The following is a 23,402-nucleotide window of genomic DNA, read 5'->3' on the forward strand; positions in this document are numbered from 1 at the left end:
ATCGCAGTTAGAAGGACTTTCTTTTATTTATTTTTAAGAAAATTGGCAGTCACACTAGCCAATTTGTGCAAATCAGTGGCGGTGGACACCGCGTTTGCCTTCTAGGCCTAGTAATTAGTTTGATTACTCCCCATTCGGAGAAAAATTCAAGGAAACCAGCAATTACCTTCCAGTTGCTATTTGGTTTCAGGGGCTTAGACCCCACACACTTTCTCCCTATATAATATTTGTTTACAACAATTATGGACTTTCAAGGTTGACACATCGCTCAAACAAATATAGGCTTTCCCCAGAATTCACCTGGAATCCGATGTGTTGACGGCTCTAATCGGAGGCCATAAAACAATTAGACCGGGATAATCATCACCAACTCTTGCCCGGCACAATTCTGTGAAAAAGTGCACAAAACAAGAGATTACACTTGAATCATAGGCTTTAAAAGGGCTTTTAACTGCAGCACATCTACTCTGAGAAGGTGAGATAACTCCGTACTCACTATACTACTAGATAACTCCGAATTCACTATATTAGTACTATAGGCCAGGAGCCGATTGCGATAATGGTTCAATTGTTTATAGCCCACTCGCCATGTAAAAGTAAATCAAAGCCAAGGCATAATATAATTTGCATTGGATCGGTCGCGACAAGTGCCGAGATCTCTGGTAGAGGTTTATGGTTTTATGATTATTGCCGCGATAATGGCGGACGATCTGCGTAGCCTCGCGCACTTAAGAACTGGAGGCGGAGGCCCCTGTAATCAGGGAAATGGGTTCTTGTGATATCAGTATAAAAGCGAAAGGTACACCAATCGCTCCGCAGTCATCTATTGTTTTCGCGCCCAGGCACACCGGCCGATTTTTAGTCCGACGTGAAATAATAAATATATATCAGTGTGATACCAGGCATGGGTTTCGACACTTCAGAGGATAAGGCGAGGCGTAAGTAACCAATCCGAGAGAAATTCGATTTTCTTCAGGCGTCTTTTCAAGTGGAATTAGCGAAAGCGTGTGAAATGCAATCGATATGAGTGCCTCCTACAAATTGTTGTTCAGAAATTTTGAGATATGCACTCATAAAATATAATTTTCTGAGTGAAATTTCTGATATTATCCCAAATTCAAATGTTGAGTGATGGTATCATACCAAAAAGAATAATCACCGTGTTCAGTTCAGAGCCTATTCATTTCCTAACGATCCTAAGATACTATAGGAGTCAGTTACGATTTCTTTAAGCAACATGATCCATAATAGGTTTAATCTAAAGAGAATTATTTAAAATCTATTTGTTTTAAATGGGCTAACAAGTTCAGTCGCCAAAGAAAGGAAATCTTCAGTTACTAAAGCTACACTGCTTACAGAACCGAAAGATTTATGAGTGCTTCCGTGTGCCTCCGATCGCTGTAACAGATCTATACGGAGTCTTATACAGAACCAATGGCTAATTATGGGTTATTGATAGGAAAGAGCTTACGTATGGTTCGACACCAAAACAAGAAAATACAGTACATATATTTCTGATAATCTTCATGACATAACCGACGTCGCTTTAAGAGCTTTTGGTCTTATACGATCGCTCTCTTTCTCCACTATAACTGCACTTTACGACTCACCAGACCTACCCTAAGAGACTGTTGCAATGCAGACGTCTGGTTATATTTGCAAACCATATCTTAATCGTATATCAGACACCTGCCGAGGCTTGGGACTTTATGAGGATCAACAAGAGATAAATACGCTTGACACAAAGAAAATATTTATTATCTTTTGTGAAGGCTGTACATCTGCAAGGCAACGATTTTCGGGGGACTTAATCTCGCGATCCATCGAGTTCATAAGGAGGCAATTAAAGTATACGACTCCATTCACACATTCTGCACCCCACCGAAATCTACACCACTGTCGCCATCGAGAACTTTTCCATTGAGAGTGAAGCGGCTTTTGTTTTCCTCATTGGCAGGCGTTAATGATAATGACAATATTATTATAATAAAACTGAAAGAGCTCCGACGGAGCCGTTAATTAATGGAATCGTCACTATCAGAGCATTGTTAAACGGCAATAAAATGTAAATTGAGCAAAAAAAGGTCCTAGAAATAATCAGGCGACTGACAAACAATTCGCACCGTGCATTTATAATGAGGCAATCAATAAATCGGATGGCCAGACGCCCGTTAAATCCGTAACTAATCAAACATGGTTTATTATTCCAATGGAGAAAGAAGGCCCCTGCTAGTTCGCGTGGTTGCAAATCCGCTCAGGAAATTAACCTGTAAAAAAGAGTTCATTTTGTACTATTATAATTACTTAATATAAATTATCTCATTTTTTTAGCCAGAGGTTTTGGAGCACGTCACTGGCAGGCCATCCTCCTGTTCGTTGGCATGATGATCAACTACTTCCAGCGTGTCAACATCTCGGCTGGCATTGTTCCCATGACCCAATCCACTGCAGGAGCTCCTTTCTACAATTGGGATACTTCGGATAAGTCCCTGATCCTCAGCAGCTTCTTCTGGGGCTATGTGGTCTCCCAGGTGCCAGCAGGTGAGTTGTACAATCCGTCGAAATCCACAATTTGTAAATCCCATATTTTGTAGGCCTCCTCGCCAAGCGATTTGGCGCCAAATTGGTCCTGGGTGCGGCCACGGCCATCGGTGGCATCCTGTGCTTCTTCCATCCTCTGGCAGCCGAAAGTGGCTGGCAGAGCATCTGCGTCCTGCGCGTCCTCACCGGACTGGTTCAGGGAACGGTCTATCCGTGTGTTCACACCCTGCTGGCCAAGTGGGTGCCGCGCACGGAGCGGGGACTGCTCACAACGGGCGTCTATTCGGGGGCACAGTTCGGAACGGCTGTTATCCTGGTCACAAGTGGGTTTATCTTCGAGTCCAGCATGGGCTGGCCGGGATTGTTCTACCTGTCCGGCGGCCTGAGCCTGGCCTGGGCACTGCTCTTCTTCTGGCAGGCGGCCAATGAACCGGCCACCGCCAGCAGGATCAGCAAAAGCGAAGTGGAGTACATCGAGAGCCTTACGGGCAGCAATAGCGCAAGTCAGGTAGGTCTGAAATTGATGGTTTCATTGAAACTTGGGTAATCCTTACGGTTCCACCTCTCCTTTTAGTCCATGCCCGTGCCCTGGATGTCGATCTTCAAGTCGCCAGCCTTCTACGGCCTGCTGGCCGCCCATTGTGGCTTCACCTGGGGCTTCTACACGCTGCTCACCGAAATGCCCACCTACATGAGCCGCGTTCTGCAGCTGAACGTCAAGTCCAATGCCTTCCTCTCCTCGCTGCCATACTTCGCCATGGGTTTGCTCTGCTTTGTGGTCAGTCCCATATCCGATTTACTCATCAATCGCGGCAGCATAACCATCACCACGGCCCGGAAGCTCTTCAACTCGATAGGACAGTGGGGACCGATGGCCTGTTTGATTGCACTGGGTTACATGACCGCGGACGAGAAGACCTGGGCCATTCTTCTGCTGACACTGGCGGTGGGCATCAATGCGGGCTGCTCCTGCGGCTACCTGATCAATCACATCGATCTGTCGCCCAACTTTGCCGGTCCCATGATGGGAGTGACCAATGGAATTGCGGGCGTGACCTCCATAGTGGCTCCTTTGGTAGTGGGAGCGATCATATCGGATGAGGAGGATCCCAGCCAGTGGCGCATGGTGTTCTTCATAACGGGCGGAATTTACCTGGTGTGCAACACCTTGTTTGTGATATTCGGCAAGGCCACCATTCAGCCGTGGAACGAGCCGCCCTCCATGTCCAGCACGATGACGCTGAGGAACCATGTGGAGAACGATCCAAAGTCCATTGCTCCCACGTCGGACAAGGACAATCGGTGCTGAAGCACTTGACCTGCGCCTGGAGCCCATCGACAATCTCGTTAATTGTAGAGTAATTATAAATTATTGTTATTATTTTAGCTTGGATATGCCTAGTTTATGTTTACGCCTATGCTAAGGGAAGCTTAATATGACTTAGTTGTGTGATAAGTCCAAGTGGCACGTTTCTAGGGTGATTAAGTCGCTTTGAGTATGTCAATAAGAGAGTTAGCGTTGCTAATAAATATTTACAGCCCTGTGTAATCGCCGGAATGTGTCTGTCGTCTGATTAGCCATTGTTGACTTGGAATCGCACCGACTTGGTCGCCTGTTACTTGACCTTTTGCTGCAGCAGTCGCTGCTCGTTGAGGCGCTGGTTGATGCGTCGCGTGTTGGCCATCGAGCGGATGATGGTCCAGAGGGCCAGGGACCAGCCGAGCAGGATGGTGGCGCACATCACTGGGCCATAGGCGTTTGCCTGGCCCACCGGAATCTCGGCGCGCAGGGGCGTCTTCAGCTGGCAATCCACGTGCACTCGTCTCCAGCTGCAGCGCTCCAGATTCGCCATGGTCGTCGGCTGGCCATCCTTGACGAGGTGCTCGTCGAAACGGCTTTCCGCCGCATTCAGGCAGTACAGCTTATCGGGACGGGCAACCAACTCGTTCTCGACGAGCGCACTATCAGCCGTCGGGCAGTTGAGATAGAGCTCCGGCAGGGGTATGGCCACCGTGGCCGCCGATCTAAAGGAAGGGGATTACTTGACAAATGCAATTCAACATTCAAGATCAGCGCACCGCTTATCGCTGGGGGCATGGTAGCGAAAATGCACGGGCAAGGCCAGCGTCTCCGTAATCTTGGGTGTGCCGAGCAGCAGAACGGAGAAGGGCTCAGCCCGTTCGGTGGCCACTTCAATGTTCACGAATCTCGGGTAGACGGCACTCAACTGGGAAGGCAAAATGTAAGGGTAAGTCCTTGAAAGCTATCCCTTTCGATAACGCACCCTCTTCAAACGCTGCAGGTCGTCCAGTTCGTCCGTGCTTATGTAAACGGATGCGGGCAACTCCTGGAGCAGTGTGTACTCGCAATCCTTGCCCACCAGTGGATAGTCGAACCGCAGGCGGTACGTGAGTGTCCTGTAAGAGCAATAATCCTTTTAATTTAACAAATTCCAAGCGCAATCTGCTGTGCAAAAACCTGTGCAGGCCGGCTTTATCCAATTCAACCTGAACTATGGGTGGTTCCACTACATAACAATGGCCCACTCCTGCCGTCAATGCCAAAACCAAGATAACCACTAAACACTTTTCATTTCCCCTGGAAAACATTTTTAAAACCTAGTTTAACTTAAAAACTGGAGAAGAAAAAATTGTAAATAAAAACATTTGGTTTAGGGTTGTCACTTAACTTTAATTTATTCAGCGTTGCCACTTCGTTTACACACTACAAAGGCGCTTAAATTCAAAAAGCGCTTATCAGGAATTTCTCTCCTTATACAAGGCGGATCCTTGTCGCGCCAATTTATCTGCCATTTCGTTGCCCTCTATGCCCTTGTGAGCCTCCACGTAGTTCTAGGTAATCGGAAATAATTTTAAGTAAATTGTGGCTAAATGTTTCCAGAAAATTACCCACCCATTTCACTTTTATATTGTTGTTCTGGAGCAGCTCATCTAGTTCCTTGAAGTCAACCACATTTTTCACAGGCTGATTGTTCTTCAGCTTCCAATCTCTTCTCTTCCAACCCGCCACCCACAGGGTGATGGAGTTGATGAGGAACTGCGAGTCTGTGCTGATGCACAGTTTCTTGATTCCCAAATCTAGAGCTGTTTTAATGGCATAAATGGCCGCCTGTATTTCACCTACATTGTTGGTGACTCGTCCTTCCACGGGCTTGGCTGCATTGCTTTAAAGAATTTCGTGTTATTAAGCATATATTTGGATTTATTTTAACCACTTACAGCTGGTGGTTCTTTCCGAAATACACGCCATAACCGGCACAGGCTCCTGGTCGCCCATTTCCTATGCAGGAGCCATCTGTGTAGACAATCACAAAGCCCTCGGCGTCGATTTCAAACTGAAAGGCACCGACTTGCTTGAGGCCCGTGGCTTCTGAGACCTGAGATGCATGTCGGGGAATCTTATTCCTGGAATCGCCAGTTTCCCTGCCTTTGCGCTTGCGATTAAGGATATCCGCCTGAAATGGGAAGTTTGTAAGGTGGTTTACAGGCGGTGTTTTGATCACCTACCAAACTGCCACTGCTAGATGGCTTGGGATCTCCTTCCACTTCGTTCATGGCAGCATTCTAAAAGAAAAGCAGGTCAGGGATAGCAGGTTTTACCTATGCATTTTCTCACCAGTTCATCTTCAATCAGGTCGTGATCCTCTTCGGGCCAGGCCTCTGTGTACTTGGGCTTCTCGATCCTAGTGATCCTCTCCTTCCAACTAGCAGGAGCCGCTTCCTTCTGACCCAAAGGCACCGCCGCATCCTGTGGAGCGTACAGCGATTTACAGCCATTGCCATTGACGAACTGCTCCGCCTCCTGGCGCGTGTTGAACTTCTTGTACTTGGCGTTTTTGAAGCCCTTGACCTGCTCCTCGCACTCCGCCCATGACCCGTAGACTCCGGCCCGTCGACCGCTGGCCACGGCGTAGAAGGCCATCGTGCAGCGTTGGAGGCTCCAAGAAAAATACCGGGGAAGTAGCATATTTCAATGGCGTCCGACTATCGAAACATATGTGGCACGGCCTTGCCGGATGGGCGAGTGTAAACAAACCCCAGAGAGTTGCCAGACTGCGTTACTCGCGGTGGAAAAAAGTACAATTGCATTGCCGGTTTTTCAGGAGGTTTTTCAGGTGGTTTTCCAGGAAGAAAAATCGCCATGTACCAGCCGCCTTTGCCCCCAGCGCCTGTCCAGCCTCCTCCGCCGCCGCCTCCACCCCCGCCAGATTCGGATGAAGGCCTTTGTCCGCCGGGAGTAAGTGATTCCTCGCACACCTACCAATCCAATGAAACCCATGCCCAGGGTTATGCCTATCCGGAGGCTCCAACTCTCCATGCCACGCCCAACTACGATCCCTACCAGCAGCAGCAGGCAGCCTATGGATACGAGGGATATGCCTACCAGGATCCAGCGCAGAGGTTCTATGGTCAGGAGCACGCCTACCAGTACCAGGCACCGGGAACTTCGTACCCCTACGAGGGTTACAAATACCCAGAGCGCTATCCGGCATACGGATCCAATTACCGCCAGTCATCCGAAAGGGAGAGGTACCACTCCTACGGCTCCAGTCAGGGATACCACCACTATCCCGGCTATAACTCGGGAAAGCGGTATGAGCAGCGACACGGCCAGGAACACCGACATTCCCAGGAATCTCGGCATGGCCATGGACACTATGCCCACCGGACGCCAAGGGGATCGCATCACGGCTACTACGGATCTGCAGCGAGGAGCGCCGGCAGCTACCGCGAGCGGGAGCGGAGCGAACCCGTGGAGAAGCCCAGGCCCAAACCCAAGGTGGAGACCGAAAGGGATCGCCTCCTGCGGCAGTGGTGTTCCAATTTCTGCGAGAAGCCCGAGGATTATGTGAAGAAGATGAACGCGCTGAGCGAGGCGGATGCTCCTGCCGAGTCGTGGGTGCGATCCTCGCCAGCCGATCCCTACTACGAGCGCAGCGAGAACGAGATCAAGGGTCGCGTGCGGCTGCAGAAGCTGTGCCAGCTGTTCGACGAGGAGCTGCTGCACCGAGCGGAGCGGGTGCGCCAGAAGCTGCCCGTTTACGTGCCGCCGCCGAGGAAGGCGCGTCGCCGGGTCTGCAAGCACAAGCACAAGTCGGAGGCCTGCTCCTCGTCCTCCTCCTCCGACGAGGACTCCGATGACGACGCCTTCAAGATCGAGCAGGACTGCTGCATGGAGGAGTTGTCGCGCAAGGTGCAGCATCCGCAGCGGGTGCACGCAGATCTGTGGCACAACGACGCCGGGGAGATGAACGACGGTCCGCTGTGCCGCTGCTCGGCCAAGTCCCGACGCATTGGCATCCGGCATGGCATCTATCCGGGTGAAACCGGTTACAAGCTGTGCGACCCGAACAGCAACAATGCCGGCAAGCTCTTCCACTACCGGATCAGCATCTCGCCGCCCACAAACTTCCTGACCAAGACGCCCACCATCATCAAGCACGACGAGCACGAATTCCTCTTCGAGGGCTTCTCGCTGCTCTCGCACGTGCGCCTCAGCGATCTGCCCGTGTGCAAGGTGATCCGTTTCAACATCGAGTATACCATTGAGTACGAGGAGGAGAAGATGCCGGAGAACTTTACGATCCACGAGCTGGATCTATTTTGTAAGTATAGATTGAGAATCCTTTATATTTAGACCTCGGATTTTGCATATTTGTATATTTTTATAGGATAAAGATAGATCAGTTCCGAAAACACCAAAGTTCGTTTCAATAAAAATATAGTTTAAAATTAATGAAATTTTTTTGTTTGCATATTTGCATAAAATGCATATGCATAAAATATGAAAAATATATGCAAAATATGCTAAATATATGCAAAATATAAAATAAACTCAACTATTCAAGATTGACCATTTAACCTAATTTAACCGAAGAAAATTGTTTGTTCATTTTCGTCATTTCTGAGATATCTAATTTTTTCCCAAATTTAAGGAAGCCCTATTTATATTTCCAACGAGTAGGCGATAAGGGGCAAAAATAGTAAAAGGTGCAGAATAGAGCCTCCAGTTGTTTGCATTTATTTTGCATATTTTCCATATATTTAGCATACTTTATGAAAAATATGACACCTACCTAGAAATATTGGTAAAAATCGGACAAAAATGGACAAATATGCAAAATCCGAGGTCTATTTGTATTTAATAAAACTAACAAGTCTTAATTTCAGTTAAATATCTGTTCCACGAGCTGCTTGAGCTGGTGGACTTCAATCTGATGCCTAATCTGGTGTCAGACAGCGCTGAGGAATCCTGCCCGGCCTTCCACTTCCTACCCCGCTTCGTTCGCGATCTTCCGGATAATGGAAAGGAGGTTCTGGCCATGGTCGAAGTGCTTCGCTACCTGCTGGACAACTCCGCTGAGCTGGTGGAGCGGCAGCAGCTGCTGCACCTGAACCAGATCAGTCAGAGCGAGTGGCAGAACTACGTGGACTTCATCAAGGGAATGCTGGTCACGAAGCCGGGTCACAAGCCGTGCTCGCTGCGCGTCGATCAGCTGGACAGGAACAACTCCGATCTGCCCGAGTGCGTGGATCGTGAGTCGGGAATCTCGCATCCGGCGATTGTGCACTTTGGCATTCGTCCGCCGCAGCTGAGCTACGCCGGCAATCCGGAGTACCAGAAGGCGTGGCGGGAGTATGTCAAGTTCCGCCACCTGATGGCCAACATGTCGAAGCCCTCGTTCAAGGACAAGCGCAAGCTGGAGGAGAAGGAGCAGCGACTGCAGGAGATGCGTACGCAGGGGCGCATGAAGCGCAACATCACGGTGGCCATCAGCTCGGAGGGTTTCTATCGCACGGGCATTATGTGCGATGTGGTGCAGCACGCCATGCTGGTTCCAGTGCTAACCGGCCACCTCCGCTTCCACAAGTCACTCGATCTGCTGGAGGAGAGCATCGGGTATAGCTTCAAAAATCGCTATCTGCTCCAGTTGGCGCTGACGCATCCCTCGTACAAGGAGAACTACGGCACGAATCCGGATCATGCCCGCAACTCGCTGACCAACTGCGGCATTCGACAGCCGGAGTACGGCGATCGCAAGATCCACTACATGAACACCCGCAAGCGGGGCATCAACACGTTGGTGAGCATCATGTCGCGATTTGGCAAGGATCACGAAACCGTTTCGAATATCACGCACAACGAGCGGCTGGAGTTCCTCGGCGATGCTGTGGTGGAGTTCCTGAGTTCCATCCATCTGTTCTTCATGTTCCCGGAGCTGGAGGAGGGTGGTCTGGCCACTTACCGGGCAGCCATTGTCCAGAACCAACACCTAGCCCTGCTGGCCAAGAAGCTGCAGTTGGAGGAGTTTATGCTGTATGCTCACGGATCCGATTTGTGCCACGAGCTGGAGCTGCGCCATGCCATGGCCAATTGTTTTGAGGCCCTCATGGGTGCCCTGCTCCTGGATGGTGGAATCAAGGTGGCGGATGAGGTGTTCACCGATGCGCTCTTCCGGCAGGACGACAAGCTTCTGAATATCTGGAAGAATCTGCCGGAGCATCCGCTGCAGGAACAAGAGCCACTGGGCGATCGCAACTGCATTGGCAACTATCGGGTGCTGAAGGAGCTGACCAAGTTCGAGGACTCCATCGGCATCAAGTTCAAACACATTCGTCTCCTGGCCCGCGCGTTTACCGATCGTTCCATTGGCTTCACCCACTTGACTTTGGGCTCCAATCAGCGTTTGGAGTTCCTGGGCGACACAGTTCTGCAGTTGATTTGCTCGGAGTATCTGTATCGCCACTTTCCCGAGCATCACGAGGGCCACTTGTCCCTGCTGCGTTCCTCGCTGGTTAATAACCGCACACAGGCGGTGGTCTGCGATGATTTGGGGATGCCCAAGTATGCGGTCTATGCCAATCCCAAGGCGGATTTAAAGACCAAGGATCGTGCCGATCTGCTGGAGGCCTTCCTGGGCGCCTTGTACGTGGACAAGGGTTTGCTGTACTGCGAGCAGTTCTGCCACGTCTGCTTGTTCCCGCGCCTGCAGCTTTTCATCATGAACCAGGACTGGAACGATCCCAAGTCCAAGCTGCAGCAGTGCTGTCTCACCCTGCGCACCATGGATGGCGGCGAACCGGACATTCCCTACTACAAGGTTGTGGAGGCCAGTGGTCCAACCAATACGCGGGTCTACAAGGTGGCCGTGTACTTCCGCTCAAAGCGACTGGCCACCTCCAGTGGCTCCTCCATTCAGCAGGCGGAAATGAATGCGGCCAAGCAGGCGCTGGAGAACTCAAGGGACCTTTTCCCGCAGCTGGATCACCAGAAGCGTGTCATCGCGAAGAGCATCAAGAAGCAAACGGGCAACGAGCTGGACAACGAGGGTGATCGACAGCAGCAGGACGAGAAGGTCAAGCGGCCCAAGTACGCAGCTCCGCTGCAGGATGAGAGTCATCTGCCCAAGCAATATCGCATGCACGAGAACATCTCCAGCGATGAGTTGCCGGAAGATGATGACTTCGAAAGCACAGCTCCCAAGAGTCCAACAAGTAAGTTCATGGATTAAGTGTACAGTAAGGCATTATAATGTATATATCTTTCCCTCTTTCAGTGCCCTTGAAACTGAACCGGAGTGGCAATAGCAGCAGCAGCAGCAGCGATAGCGATGGCTCCAGCTCATCTCCCAAGCGCCAACGGCGCATCAGAAAGAGTTCTTCGGTCTCGTCCCTTACTTCATTGGGATAATCTGACGATAGTGGAACATTTTTAGTAAAAAGAATCGGAGAGACGGAACTATCTAAAAATTAATAGATTACCTAAAATCAATTCGCTCATTTAGCTTAAGAATACAAAATACCAATAATGGTTAATCAGGTTTGCCCCTTAAAACATTTCTGCATGTTCAACATTTCTGCATGTTCATTGTTAAACTCTTTTCATATTTCTTTTTTTTTAGCCACTTTTAAAAATAATGTAGAATATCTTCTTCTGTAGAAAACATCCGGTTTGAATTTGTATGTTCTAAAAATCTAAGAGATTTCATTCAGATTTTAGACTGAATATCTTCTTCTGTTGAAAACATCCGGTTCGAATTTGTATGTTCTAAAAATCTAAGAGATTTCATTCAGATTTTAGACTGCGGATTATGAGCAAGTTAAAAATAAAGACTGCTTCGATACTTTTGTGTTGCCTTTAATGAGCCATTCTGATTTAGCTTTTAGATTAGTATTAAATCTTGTATTGCAGCTCTGATAAATTATATTTTAAAAAATGGTAGGATTTAATAGATGTAGTGCAAATCTTATTAAATTTCTGATATGTTTAATAAGTACGGAGGCCTTAAAGCGTAGTACTCACTTTAATCGAAAAGCCCATAAAATGGAAATGTCCATGCAAAATGATGCTGATGTAAGCAACGCTCTGAAAAACTAGAGTTATACGGGGCACACCTGATTAATCCAAAAATGTTGCTTCAATCCTTTTACTTACATAATTTCTAGACTCGATACCAAAAACTTTTGATCCAATTTCATGTTAAATATAGGCATGTTATATCCCAGGAAAAATCTCTTTTCTTGTTTAAAAAGATATTTAAATAATCTTTAAAGAAATGATTAGGTTTAACGTAATATTTCAAAGATTACAACGTTCAAATGATCTTTTTCAAATCCATTACTTAACCCACAAGCACCCAAAAGAAACGCTAAGTAAAATAACTGAATCGAATTTTGGTAAATATTTTAGCCAATTTAAACTTAACACGATTGCCCTTCGTACAAAATGGTGAAATACGAGTCCAACAAAGCGGGCTGATCTCTCAGATCGTAGCGGTCTCACAACCAGCGCTATTTGAACAGGGAAAGCCGCCGCCCCAGTCCGGAACGTCCCGAGCCGCTGACCGCGTTGGTGATGTGGCTCATCTCGGGCAGATTGTGGATGTCGCCGCGGGCGGCCACCGAGGGCGGAGAGCTGAGGAGGCGCTGGGCAACGCGCTGGATGTCGGCGGCAGTCACACTCTCTGTAATATCATATCATATCATATTAATTGACAAGTTTGAAATACCATTAAGTGATCCTACCAATTTCCTTGATAAAATGCTTGGGTCGTTTGCGGTGCCCTGTGACCAGCACTTGACGACCCACATCCTCGAACACAACGGGACGCGACTCCAGGTTCATCAGCAGCATGGACTGCAGCTGGATCTTTGAGCGCATCAGCTCCTCCCGCCCGGGCTCTGCGGCCATGCCCATCATCTCGCGGGTGAGCACCTCGACCATGTCGTTCATGTGCTGCGGCGGTGCGCTGCCATGGACGCAGAACAGTCCGGTGTCGGCGTAGGCATGGTTGTAAGCCGTTGCGCTGTACATCCAATGGTAGCGGTTCAGCACCTTTGTGTACAGACGCGAGTACATGCCCTTGCCAGGACCGCCGGCGGAGAAGGAGCCACCGCCGCCCATCATGATGTTCAGGACGCACAGCGGCACAAAGTCCTTGTCCTGGTGCGAGCAGCCCTCGAAGCCCAGGACCACGTGGGCCAGTTCGGGCAGACCAGCGGCCGCATAGATGGGGATTTCGCATTGCTCCTATTGGGTAAACGATGGATTTTTAAATATTTAACAAAAGACTTGTTAAAAAACCCACCTTCACCAATCCGCCAGTGTATTGGGCAATGGACGTGTCCACTTGCTTGGGTCCCAAATCCTCCAGGGCTTCCGTCTCCCAGATGGCCTTGTCCTCCACAAAGTACCTTTGCACATGGTCCACCAGCTCATCGTGATCCACCTGGCAAGAGTTTTAATTAACCGAGTCCAATATCATGATAGCTAGACTTACGCCCACACCAGCGATGACCATGCGCTTGGGAGAGTGGTGGTACTTGAGGTAGTTCATCAGCACCTTTCGATCGATGTGGTCCAGGTTCTCCAGCGGACACAGCTTGGGCAGGCCCAAGGTGTTGTCCCTGTAGGCCGCCGCATGGATCATGTCCATCAAAATGGGCTCCTGTTCCGGCCGCATGCCAAGCGTCTCCAGTTCAAAGTTGACGGCACGCCGGGCCAGACTCACCTCCAGATCGCTGAGCGTGGGCCGCAGCGTGACGTCCGCCAGCAGACGCGTCACGGAGTCGATGGCCCGGCTGTCGATGCTGGCGGCATAGATGAGCGTGTCCCGCGAGCTCTGGCAGTCGCAGATGCCGCCATTCTTCTCCAGCTCCTTAAGTATGGCGTCCTTGTTGGGAAAGTTGACTGTGGACTTTGGAATAGAAAGCCAGGTAAGCAAACGAAGATCTTACTTAACAGGGAAGCTCAACCAAACTCACATTGAAGGCCAGCTTCTCGAGAAAGTGCGAGACGCCGCTGGGGTAGGCCACCTCGTATCGCGGTCCCGAGTCGATTACCAGGCCCACAGTGCAAAATTGGCCGTAGCGCGGCTCCGAGGCGATCCGCAGGCCATTCGGCAGCGTGGTCACCTTGGTGATGGCGCTCTCCGCCAGCGGGGCTGCGTAAACGGCCTCCGGCAGGTTGGGCAGTGGCTCGGTGAGGGGCGGCAGGTGGGTGACGATCTCCTTGGACGGCGTGTTCACCTTCTGTGGCCCATCGCTCGTCCGCACGCCGCCGGTTATCTGGCCGATTCCGGTGCCGCTGCCCACCTCGTCGCCGCCCAGCGTGGTCACCTTGGTGGCCATGCGGCGTGGAAAGCTGCGTTACGGGGAGAGGGGGGGACAATCATTAATTTTCGCCGGCTCCATAACACCCAACCACCTTTCACCACCCCTCGAGATTCTTACGTGCGCCAAGAGTGCCTGAGCATTTTCAGCATGCCGATGCTGCGCGCGTTCATCTTGTGCTGGGGATTTGGCTTTGGTAACGGTATTTACAAATTTACGTGATTTATATTTGAATTTGATTCAGAAACATATTTTTTATTCTTTTTTGAACGAGTGAATTTCGAAGAAGAAATGTTGATTTCTTCTTCTTCTGCTCTTGCCTCAAGTGTCAGTCACACCGAAATCCAGGGCTGCGCGCGGGGCAGGGTTGCCAGCCCGCCTGCGTTTCGATTTTCCGTTACAATAATAGATCGTTATATTTACTTTTCAAAGCGTTCTTTATTTACAGATTTAAGACAGATTTGGAGGTCAGGGCTAGTCGAAATTGAAGCGCCTCTTGCCATCGAACCGATAGCCATAGGCCGCTGCATTTTTTGTGTCGACCAGCGCTGGGTTGCGGTGCTTGAAGAAGCTGCCATGTCCGTGGGCGGGACGCGAGGCGCTGTTGGGGATTCCGTGCATTTCCCGCGGATAGAAGGCCTCGAACATCCCCTCGGGTGGCAAACAGCATTCGGCTATCTTGGAATCATCGGGATCATAGGCCGCGGTCTCAGATCCCAAAAGCATGGCCAATACGAGCGCAAACAAAGTCTTGAGCAATATCGTAATTACACTCATTATCTGACAATTACACTCACACGCAGCCAGGTGACTTTTACTTTTTGCTGGCCGAACCCGTTTAAGCCTGACTTCGCGGACCTGTGGCTTTTGTGAACTGAAGTGATTTTGACCATTACAATGGCTGATATACATACATATAGACAGACAACTGTTTGAATCAACATATTCAAAAATCAGCTGCTATTTCGCGCGAAACTCTGGCAGCACTGAACAATAAAAGCCGGCAATGCCGGCATTTCCACTCCTTTCCTCTAATTTTGAGATACAGATACAAAAGATTTTTTCTTATTATTTACTTAGCACTCCTGGGAGTAGCACATATTCTTCCAAAAACTACAAACCTTTTAGCCATGGATTCACCTAAAAAACCAACTGGGATCGTAGATAAAGCTGCATTGTACGGTAAGTTGTTAGCAGTATATTTAAAAACTGCAAATTTGAGTATATGTATATGTTTGTATGCAAATGCGGATGCTATACAGATTTCTTGGAATCGTCAAATAAATTAATATTCGAAGAAGAGATAAGAAAAAGTTTTTTGCAATGAGTGAAACCGATTGTTATAAATAAGATACAAAAGCGTACTTCTGGATTAATAAAAACTTGAAATGTGGATACTGGCAAATGTATATACAAATGTGCAAATGATTGTATCGAAGAAGACTTCGATGTACTTTAAATACAATTTTTAAGTACATATGCATACACATATTTGTCTGGCGGTAGTGTTTATGATTATGTATGTAGGTATAATATACATTGTATGTAATTATTTCTTATCAAATTTTAAAATTAGTGTATTATTTGGCCACGGTATATCGAGAGATTGAAACTTTAATATGTGTATTTTAAATATATATGGAGCTATGTAGCTAATTCCTCAAGGGAGATATTTCGAATATATGCAGCTATGTAGCTAATTCCTCGAGGGAGATATTTCGAATATATGTAGCTAATTCCTCAGGGGAGATCACACTTTAAAACTTTAAAATTGAAAAGGACGGTATGAGGTAAAATAGGGGAAGCAAGAAGCTTTGCAATAAATATGATACAGTCCAACAAAAAAAATGACTATAATATAATTGTTAAATAAATTGATACGATTGATAATGTTAAAATACAATGACAGCTCATGCATATGTGTGTGCATACCGCTGTTCTACAGTGTACGTGAGTTGCAGAGGATAGAAAGAAGAATTCCCTATGCTCACTTAATAGGACCGTTGTATTAAATTAAATATGTCACTCTCATTATCATTATATCGACGTTTCATAACTTTAAATGTTCCGCTCCCATATCGAAAAGCATTTTACTATCTACTTTATTTTGTGGCGCTATTTAAACAAATGAATCATTTTTAGTTTAACACGTACCTAATTTAAATTATAACCGTTTTTTTAACGAAAAAATTTATATACCCGTTACTTGTAGAGGGAAAGGGTATATTGACTTAGTCGGAAAGAATGTAATAGTATATCCTATAAAGTATATATAATCTATTGTTTATGATGCTAATTATACCCAGTAAAGACACAGATGTAGTTATGATTTATGTTTTAATTATACCGCAAGACCAGCACCACAACTTAGCTCGAGAAAAGGTCACATGAAAAGAGAAAGAAGATCGGTCAGTATGACCAAAGGCTATGTCTTCATTAAAGCCAAAAAGGATATATACTAAATGGTATTTCAATGGTATTTCTGAATAGGAATAGGGGTATTCCAACACGCCCCCTCAGAAATAACATCTATAAAATTATAAACTTAACATAATATATTCACTTGTTAATGTTATGTACTTAGTGTGGGTGGTGTGCATTCTGGGAATAGTTATATGATCCAGCATTTGCTGCAAGGAGACGGGGAAAACCCAGAAAAACCCGCTCAGATCAATCTCACATATACATATGTTTACAAAGAATTTTAAATTTCAATAACTTAATGCTTATACAAAAAGGAACAAAAGTATTTCATAAGATCGATTAAATTCAAAATAATAAAAAAAACTTCAGCATCAGCAAACAGTGGATCAGTCATCTTGTAGTAATCCCAACTCGTGTCGTATTTCATAGAACTTAGCGGCAGGCAGTGGCTTTGTGAAAATATCAGCAAGTTGATTCTCTGTGGAAATATACTCAAGACAAATGGTGTTACTTTCAATTTGTTCTCTGGCAAAATGGTATTTGATATCAATATGTTTGGCTCGTTTATGACATGAGGGATTATTTGCTATACTGATACAGCCTTGGTTATCTTCGTAAATTTTAATTGGATTTTCGAGATTGATATTAACACTACTAAGAAGAGATTTTAGCCACAGCGCTTCCCTCACAGCTTCAAATAATGCCATGTACTCAGCTTCAGTTGATGAGGCTGCTACTGAGTTCTGCCTCTTTGTGTTCCAACAAATTAAATTTAGATCGAACATTTTGAATAAATACCCTGTGGTACTTTTTCTATCAATCTCGTTTCCTCCCCAATCAGAATCTACAAAACCAATTAATGTATTTTTAAACTCAGCATTTCTTTTAAAAATAAGTTTCATTTCAATAGTTCCTTTTAAATACCTAAGGACCCTTTTTAAGCACTGCCATAGCTCGGAATTATTTTTGCTACTATATCTACTTAAAATATTTACTGCAGTAGTTAAGTCGGGACGTGTACATAGCATTATGTACATTAAACATCCTATGAGATTACGACATGGAGCATTGCAGTTTTCATCTGAATTAAGTAACTCATAATTTAGTTTGTTTGGTAAGGGAGTACTAACTGCATTGCAATTTTCCATGTTAAATTTACTTAAGATTCTTTTAACATATGCAGCTTGGCTCAGGAAAATTTTATCTTCATACATTTCTATTCTAATTCCAATAAAATGTTTTATTTCCTTTAGGTCGGTCATTCTAAACTTTTTCATTAAATAATTTTTGAATTTATTCATTGTTGTCATATTTCCCGTAGCTATAACCACATCATCAACATATAACAGCACATAAATATTTTCCTTGATATCACCTTTATCAAGGATATATATACAGCGATCTACGGAAGAGTTAACAAACTCACAGTCTTTCAATGCTTGTTCAAAAACTTCAAACCAGCATCTAGCGGCTTGTTTGAGACCGTAAATTGCCTTATTCAATTTACATACATTGCCACCTTTGCCCTGTACACCTTGAGGAAGTCTCATATATATTTCCTCTTTTAACGTGCCATTCAAGAATGCTGTTTTTACATCCATTTGATGGACTTTTAAGTTATATTGTACTGCCAACGATAATATAAATCGAAAACTGGAAATTCTAGCTACAGGAGCAAAAGTCTCTTCATAATCGACGGTATTTTTGAGTAAATCCTCGTGCAACTAATCTTGCTTTATATCTAGTAGGAGTTCCTAGTTCGTTATATTTAACGGAAAATACCCATTTGCTATCTACTATGTTTTTATGTGTAGGACTTTCTACGATTGTCCAGGTATTATTTAGTTCATGGGCACTTAACTCTGTTTTTATGGCTTCCTCCCAAAACAACTTATCATTCCTATACTGAATTTCATCGTATGTATTTGGAACATCATTGAAGACAGTGTGAGCATTTAATACAAATTTATCAAAACTATTATCATCTTCATAATATGATATTTGGGGCTTTGTTTTTAATCTCTCACTTCTTCTACTCGTTATTTCAATACCATCACTTCCAACTGGATTCTTAACATATCCAGTTTCATCGAAGTATTCTGCTGTTTCATTTTCCCTACTCTCATTCGGGTTGTCTGATCCCTTACTTTCATTCAGGAGATCATCTCGCTTTCTTTTCTTACTCTCATTCAGAAAATGTTCATCTGTTTCCTTACTATCATTCAGGATTTGTGTGTTGTCGCATTCCTTACTTTCATTCGGGAATTTTGTTTCTTTATTTTCCTTACTTTCATTCGGGAATTTTGTTTCTTTATTTTCCTTACTTTCATTCGGGAAATTTTTATTGGTACTTTCCTTACTATCTTTCAGGAATGCTGTTTGAAATTTAACAGCCCTTGAATTAACCATATTGGTTTCATCGACAACCACATCTCTTGCAACGAGAAATTTTTCATGAACAGCATCCCACAGTTTTAAGCCATTTGCTTCGTAGCCCACTAAAATAGCTTTGTATGATTTATCATCAAACTTTCCTTTTTTAATTTTATTGTGCACATATACAGTTGCTCCAAACACTCTCAAATGTTTTAAATCGGGCTTTTTATTGTGCCACATCTCGTAAGGGGTCATCACGCTATTAACTATTGCCCTACTAGGAATTCGATTAATTAAGTAAGTTGCAGTTAACACTGCTTCACCCCAAAAACTTTTGTCAAGTTGTGCACCACTTACCATGGCACGAGCTTTCTCTGTGATGGTTCTAATCATTCTTTCAGAAACACCATTTAATTGTGGTGTGTGTGGTACTGTTAAATGATAAGTAATACCTTTATTAACACAAAACTGACGCATCTCATTTGAGAGATATTCTCTCCCATTGTCAATGTACAAATTAACAATTTTTAAATTAAAATGAGCTTCACATTTTGCTACAAAGTCTTTAAACATATTGAATACGTCAGATTTGTGTTTTATTAGGTAAGTTACACAATAGTGTGTAAACTGATCAACAAAGATCACAAAGTAATTTTTGTCATTTAGTGTAACTGGAGTAATGGGTCCACAAACATCTGAGTGCACAACAAATAGGGGTCTTTTAATATGTGTTTTATCTTTAAATTGTTTAAACGGTAACCTAGCTTGTTTTCCATTTAAGCATGGTTCGCAAATTTCATCCGATAGCTCTAAATTATTTAAAAGACTGTTATCACTAAACATATTATTTCGTTTTATTTCTAATAACTTGCCATTGCTTATATGACCAAGTCTCTCATGCCATAATCGAAAATTATTTATATGTTTCGCATCTATATTATATGCTTGAAACTGAACAATAGGTATATTGTTAAACATACCTGAGTTCTTGACCACCGTCAATCCATTCTTGGAAATGGTTACTCCATTCTTGTCAAATTTGATTGACATTCCTGCCTCCTGTAGGCGCTTCACCGACATCAAGTTTCCAGCAGCCTGCTCGGAATACAGCACATCCTCCAGTGTTATTTCGTGCTCATTGCGCAAACGCACAATGCCACGCTTAGATGCGTAGATATATTCGCCTTGCTTGGCCACAGCTATCTTCAGCGGCGGCACCAATTCCACACTATCGATGAACAGCGACTCATCATTTATCAGATGATCACTTGCACCGGAATCAAGAATAAATCCACATTTATCTACACGCGACTTTTCTTGCACTTCTTTTACCATAAATGCAATGCCTTGTGATGTTGCGGTTTTAGCTTGTTTATCGTAATTTTTATTCTCTTTATTTCTTTCATTTATAATTCTTTTATATTGGTAGCAATCCTTCTTAATGTGTCCTTCTTTGTCACAGTGGTGACATCTAACCCTATTCTTAAAATTTCCCTTAAATATTTTCTTTTGTTTAGTTACACGATTTTTAAATGAATTGTTTTTGTTGTTATAGTTTTTGTTTTGAACGATCGTGTTTAAAGCTTTCCTGCTAGTGTCATTATTATCATTTTTAATTTTAATTTCCTGATCTAGCAATCTATTCTTAACAAAAGCTAATGTTAAATTATCCTCTGATAATGTCTCTATTGCTGTAATGACACCATCATAAGCCGAAGGCAAAGTAATCAATAAATGAGACACTTTATCCATCTCTTCTATTTTTGCACCTGCGGCCAACAACTCACTTGTCAATTCATCAAAAATAGTAAAACGGGACAATAAGGACATTTCACTCGATAGCTTAAGAGAAAGCAAGCGTTTGCGAACTGCCAACTGCGACGCTAGACTTTTTCGTTCATATACAGCGTCCAAATTTCCAAGAATTTGACGCGCAGTTATATCGCTTGTGGCAAAGTTCAAAAACGAATCGCTAAGGTACTCTATTAACGTACTTTTTGCACAACGCTCTGCTTTCGTCCACTTTTCATCCACTTTGGCAGGTATATCCTCATCAATGACCCTAAGTACATCCAGTTCGGTCAAAAGAGCCCTAATTCTAAATTTCCAAATTGCGTACTTCTCGCCATCGAATGGCTTTATATTACGTTTTGCCCTGTCCATTTTACTGTGCACACATATGCAGTTGTACAAGTATAGGTATACACACGCGGAACTCAACTCAATGTAATTTCACAAGAAATCACAATTTCACAAGAACTAGAAATTTCTAAGAAATTGAAATAAGACTTTTTATATAAACTGTTTCGCAGATCTATTGTTTATTAGGCATGGACTGGGCCCATAACCTATTGTTTATGATGCTAATTATACCCAGTAAAGACACAGATGTAGTTATGATTTATGTTTTAATTATACCGCAACACCAGCACCACAACTTAGCTCGAGAAAAGGTCACATGAAAAGAGAAAGAAGATCGGTCAGTATGACCAAAGGCTATGTCTTCATTAAAGCCAAAAAGGATATATACTAAATGGTATTTCAATGGTATTTCTGAATAGGAATAGGGGTATTCCAACATAATCTTAATAAGGATCACAAGCTGTGGCGATCCGTTGAGATCTCAGAAACTTTAAAAGCTGTATTTCTCAAGCATATTCTTAGTGTTCTTGCGCAACGCAAGTTTGTTTGTTTGGTCAACAGAGTAAGCGCTAATTCTTGTTCTAAAGTTGGTTAGCACAGTAACGGGTATATAATAGTCGAGGTATTTGTCTATATCGTTTTCTTTAGTTTCTGCATCTTATGGCTTATATATTTTTAATCCATTAAAAATTATTGATTTAAAATGCTTAAAGACTTTCTTTCTTTCAGTGGATCAATATTGATTTAAAAAGCGACCGAAGAATCCATCAAGAGAAAAATCACAAAAAAATACATACATGTGCATTATTATTTTATCTGAAATTTCATAAACTGGAAACATTGCCATATTGATTTTAAGTACCTATGTATATAGGTATTAATTTGGAAAAGCTTAAGATAAATTTTTCTTTACAATGGATTCTCATCGATCGTAGTTTAAAATGCTATGTTTCAGTGGTGCTTATGTTTGTTCCAGTTCCCACCAACAATGACCGGTACCCACCGATTCCATTGCCAGCCCCTCCTTCGGCCAATGGATCACAAACGGAAGATTTGGCCCCCGAAGCTGCTCCACAGTTGGAATCTGGAACGATTAGCCATGACCTAATTGTGAAAAACATAATATTTGATGATCAAACTATCCGCAAGGGCTTTGTTCGCAAAGTCTTTGGCATCCTCATGGTGAGTAAGATACAAATATTTATCCAGTTTGACATTTGATCAGTTTCATTCTTGCAGGTCCAATTACTCTTCACATGTGCTGTGATGGCCATATTTGTTTACCACGAGCCCACCAAGCTGTTTGTGCAGCAGAACTTCGTTGTCGTGTTTGTGGCCATGATCGTTAACATTATTGTCTTGATAATGATCGTCTGTGTGGAGAGCGTAAGACGCAAGCATCCCGTAAATCTGATTTGCCTGGCCATCTTCACATTCACCATGTCAGTGCTCCTGGGAGCCACATCGAGCCTAATGGATTCCAATATTGTTCTCGCAGCAGTGGCAATTACTACGATTCTGGTCACCGCACTCTGCATCTACGCCGTGCAAACTAAATACGATTACACCGCCTGTGGTGGGCTGATGATAACCTTTGTGATGATCATTGTCGTCCTGTCCGTTTGTAGTTTTTGGCTACCCGAATTCGTAGATAGCTTGCCAATTTCCTGCTTATGCGGCGCAATCGGCTGCTTCTTCCTGATCTACGACATGCAGACCATAGTCGGCGGCAATCGTGCGGAACAGTTGGATCCCGAGGAATATGTGTTCGCAGCTCTCACTCTCTACGTCGATATTGTTCGCATATTCATTTATGTACTTCGGATTCTTGAGAAAGTTTATTAGTCACACAGACTATCCGCAGCGCTGAAGAGCAAGCTATTGCATTTGTACTCGTTGTTTACCTTCAAAAGAAATAACCAGCTTCAGCTTTACAAAAATCTTAAAAAGTGCCATTTACAATTGAACTTACCTTTAACTGATATATAATATCAAATGCAATTTATTGCCAATTACAGAGTCAGAACGAGATCGGTGTTATTTGGTATTGGTAATTCAGAATTTTATTAACTTAGTTTTTTGGCTCGTCTTTTTCTAGGATAGTTACATTACATTTATATTTATATACTGTATATGTTTGTCTATGCGTGAGTAACTATAAAATACAATCACAAAATGTATGCCATTTGATGTTCTTATGTATTTACAGTTGGGGCAGTAACTAAACGAGGGTTTTATAATTATCGATGCTCGCAGCAAACACACGGAAACATTCACACAGATAT

General features: G+C 44.4%; 7 protein-coding genes across 9 annotated transcripts; 3 read left to right on the forward strand and 4 right to left on the reverse strand.

Annotated features, from left to right (window-relative positions):
* Positions 1 to 823: 823 nt before the first annotated feature.
* Positions 824 to 4,099, forward strand: MFS12 (Major Facilitator Superfamily Transporter 12). Of its 2 annotated transcripts, none has more exons than XM_017138205.3 (4): positions 824 to 938; positions 2,332 to 2,541; positions 2,595 to 3,049; positions 3,116 to 4,099. In XM_017138205.3, the coding sequence occupies exons 1-4, from the start codon at positions 905 to 907 to the stop codon at positions 3,848 to 3,850; spliced, it is 1,434 nt and encodes a 477-aa protein (XP_016993694.2). In that variant the 5' UTR covers positions 824 to 904; the 3' UTR covers positions 3,851 to 4,099. The 2 variants fall into 2 exon arrangements, with proteins under 2 accessions (XP_016993694.2, XP_070068653.1); XM_070212552.1 differs by lacking the exon at positions 824 to 938 and adding an exon at positions 1,367 to 2,269.
* On the reverse strand, positions 4,086 to 5,350 carry PIG-X (Phosphatidylinositol glycan anchor biosynthesis class X). The gene is made up of 5 exons (XM_017138211.3): positions 5,232 to 5,350; positions 5,021 to 5,177; positions 4,827 to 4,959; positions 4,621 to 4,769; positions 4,086 to 4,566 (listed from the first exon to the last, which is right to left on the reverse strand). Exons 2-5 carry the CDS (start codon positions 5,149 to 5,151, stop codon positions 4,158 to 4,160), a joined length of 822 nt encoding a protein of 273 aa, XP_016993700.2. The 5' UTR covers positions 5,152 to 5,177; positions 5,232 to 5,350; the 3' UTR covers positions 4,086 to 4,157.
* Positions 5,254 to 6,614, reverse strand: rnh1 (ribonuclease H1). The gene is made up of 5 exons (XM_017138209.3): positions 6,179 to 6,614; positions 6,070 to 6,126; positions 5,782 to 6,017; positions 5,456 to 5,726; positions 5,254 to 5,394 (listed from the first exon to the last, which is right to left on the reverse strand). Exons 1-5 carry the CDS (start codon positions 6,527 to 6,529, stop codon positions 5,299 to 5,301), a joined length of 1,011 nt encoding a protein of 336 aa, XP_016993698.2. The 5' UTR covers positions 6,530 to 6,614; the 3' UTR covers positions 5,254 to 5,298.
* A 35-nt stretch (positions 6,615 to 6,649) lies between these two features.
* drosha (ribonuclease 3 drosha) lies at positions 6,650 to 12,035 on the forward strand. The gene is made up of 3 exons (XM_017138201.3): positions 6,650 to 8,168; positions 8,734 to 11,058; positions 11,121 to 12,035. The coding sequence occupies exons 1-3, from the start codon at positions 6,704 to 6,706 to the stop codon at positions 11,252 to 11,254; spliced, it is 3,924 nt and encodes a 1,307-aa protein (XP_016993690.3). The 5' UTR covers positions 6,650 to 6,703; the 3' UTR covers positions 11,255 to 12,035.
* Positions 12,036 to 12,222: 187 nt separating this feature from the next.
* On the reverse strand, positions 12,223 to 14,504 carry LOC108055029 (mitochondrial-processing peptidase subunit alpha). Its single transcript, XM_017138203.3, has 6 exons — positions 14,296 to 14,504; positions 13,828 to 14,206; positions 13,344 to 13,760; positions 13,152 to 13,292; positions 12,589 to 13,093; positions 12,223 to 12,527 (listed from the first exon to the last, which is right to left on the reverse strand). The coding sequence occupies exons 1-6, from the start codon at positions 14,346 to 14,348 to the stop codon at positions 12,355 to 12,357; spliced, it is 1,668 nt and encodes a 555-aa protein (XP_016993692.2). The 5' UTR covers positions 14,349 to 14,504; the 3' UTR covers positions 12,223 to 12,354.
* Positions 14,505 to 14,610: 106 nt separating this feature from the next.
* Positions 14,611 to 15,039, reverse strand: LOC108055041 (uncharacterized). Its single transcript, XM_017138216.3, has one exon. It carries the CDS (start codon positions 14,950 to 14,952, stop codon positions 14,650 to 14,652), a length of 303 nt encoding a protein of 100 aa, XP_016993705.3. The 5' UTR covers positions 14,953 to 15,039; the 3' UTR covers positions 14,611 to 14,649.
* A 178-nt stretch (positions 15,040 to 15,217) lies between these two features.
* LOC108055034 (protein lifeguard 1) lies at positions 15,218 to 23,302 on the forward strand. 2 transcript variants are annotated; one of them, XM_017138210.3, is made up of 3 exons: positions 15,218 to 15,357; positions 22,094 to 22,299; positions 22,357 to 23,302. In XM_017138210.3, the coding sequence occupies exons 1-3, from the start codon at positions 15,306 to 15,308 to the stop codon at positions 22,960 to 22,962; spliced, it is 864 nt and encodes a 287-aa protein (XP_016993699.3). In that variant the 5' UTR covers positions 15,218 to 15,305; the 3' UTR covers positions 22,963 to 23,302. The 2 variants fall into 2 exon arrangements, with proteins under 2 accessions (XP_016993699.3, XP_070068658.1); XM_070212557.1 differs by lacking the exon at positions 15,218 to 15,357 and adding an exon at positions 17,624 to 17,713 and having other exon boundaries at positions 22,073 to 22,299.
* Positions 23,303 to 23,402: the final 100 nt, after the last annotated feature.

Source organism: Drosophila takahashii, chromosome 2R (assembly GCF_030179915.1).
Source record: "Drosophila takahashii strain IR98-3 E-12201 chromosome 2R, DtakHiC1v2, whole genome shotgun sequence".
Taxonomy (NCBI): Eukaryota; Metazoa; Arthropoda; class Insecta; order Diptera; family Drosophilidae; genus Drosophila; species Drosophila takahashii.

Coding starts and splice junctions, on each gene's coding strand:
- rnh1 (XM_017138209.3), bottom strand. CDS start 6,529: ATGCTACTTCCCCGGTATTTTTCTTGGAGCCTCCAACGCTGCACGATG. Junction 6,018..6,069: donor CATCTAGCAGTGGCAGTTTG/GTAGGTGATCAA, acceptor TTCCCATTTCAG/GCGGATATCCTTAATCGCAA. Junction 5,727..5,781: donor TTCGGAAAGAACCACCAGCT/GTAAGTGGTTAA, acceptor AATTCTTTAAAG/CAATGCAGCCAAGCCCGTGG.
- LOC108055041 (XM_017138216.3), bottom strand. CDS start 14,952: ATGAGTGTAATTACGATATTGCTCAAGACTTTGTTTGCGCTCGTATTG.
- MFS12 (XM_070212552.1), top strand. CDS start 2,194: ATGGTTTATTATTCCAATGGAGAAAGAAGGCCCCTGCTAGTTCGCGTG. Junction 2,270..2,331: donor TCCGCTCAGGAAATTAACCT/GTAAAAAAGAGT, acceptor TCATTTTTTTAG/CCAGAGGTTTTGGAGCACGT. Junction 2,542..2,594: donor GGTCTCCCAGGTGCCAGCAG/GTGAGTTGTACA, acceptor CATATTTTGTAG/GCCTCCTCGCCAAGCGATTT.
- LOC108055034 (XM_017138210.3), top strand. CDS start 15,306: ATGGATTCACCTAAAAAACCAACTGGGATCGTAGATAAAGCTGCATTG. Junction 15,358..22,093: donor AGATAAAGCTGCATTGTACG/GTAAGTTGTTAG, acceptor TGTTTGTTCCAG/TTCCCACCAACAATGACCGG. Junction 22,300..22,356: donor AAGTCTTTGGCATCCTCATG/GTGAGTAAGATA, acceptor TCATTCTTGCAG/GTCCAATTACTCTTCACATG.
- drosha (XM_017138201.3), top strand. CDS start 6,704: ATGTACCAGCCGCCTTTGCCCCCAGCGCCTGTCCAGCCTCCTCCGCCG. Junction 8,169..8,733: donor CCACGAGCTGGATCTATTTT/GTAAGTATAGAT, acceptor TCTTAATTTCAG/TTAAATATCTGTTCCACGAG. Junction 11,059..11,120: donor AGCTCCCAAGAGTCCAACAA/GTAAGTTCATGG, acceptor TCCCTCTTTCAG/TGCCCTTGAAACTGAACCGG.
- PIG-X (XM_017138211.3), bottom strand. CDS start 5,151: ATGTTTTCCAGGGGAAATGAAAAGTGTTTAGTGGTTATCTTGGTTTTG. Junction 4,960..5,020: donor GATAAAGCCGGCCTGCACAG/GTTTTTGCACAG, acceptor TTGCTCTTACAG/GACACTCACGTACCGCCTGC. Junction 4,567..4,620: donor CATGCCCCCAGCGATAAGCG/GTGCGCTGATCT, acceptor CCCTTCCTTTAG/ATCGGCGGCCACGGTGGCCA.
- LOC108055029 (XM_017138203.3), bottom strand. CDS start 14,348: ATGAACGCGCGCAGCATCGGCATGCTGAAAATGCTCAGGCACTCTTGG. Junction 14,207..14,295: donor CTCAGGCACTCTTGGCGCAC/GTAAGAATCTCG, acceptor CCCGTAACGCAG/CTTTCCACGCCGCATGGCCA. Junction 13,094..13,151: donor ACACTGGCGGATTGGTGAAG/GTGGGTTTTTTA, acceptor TTTACCCAATAG/GAGCAATGCGAAATCCCCAT.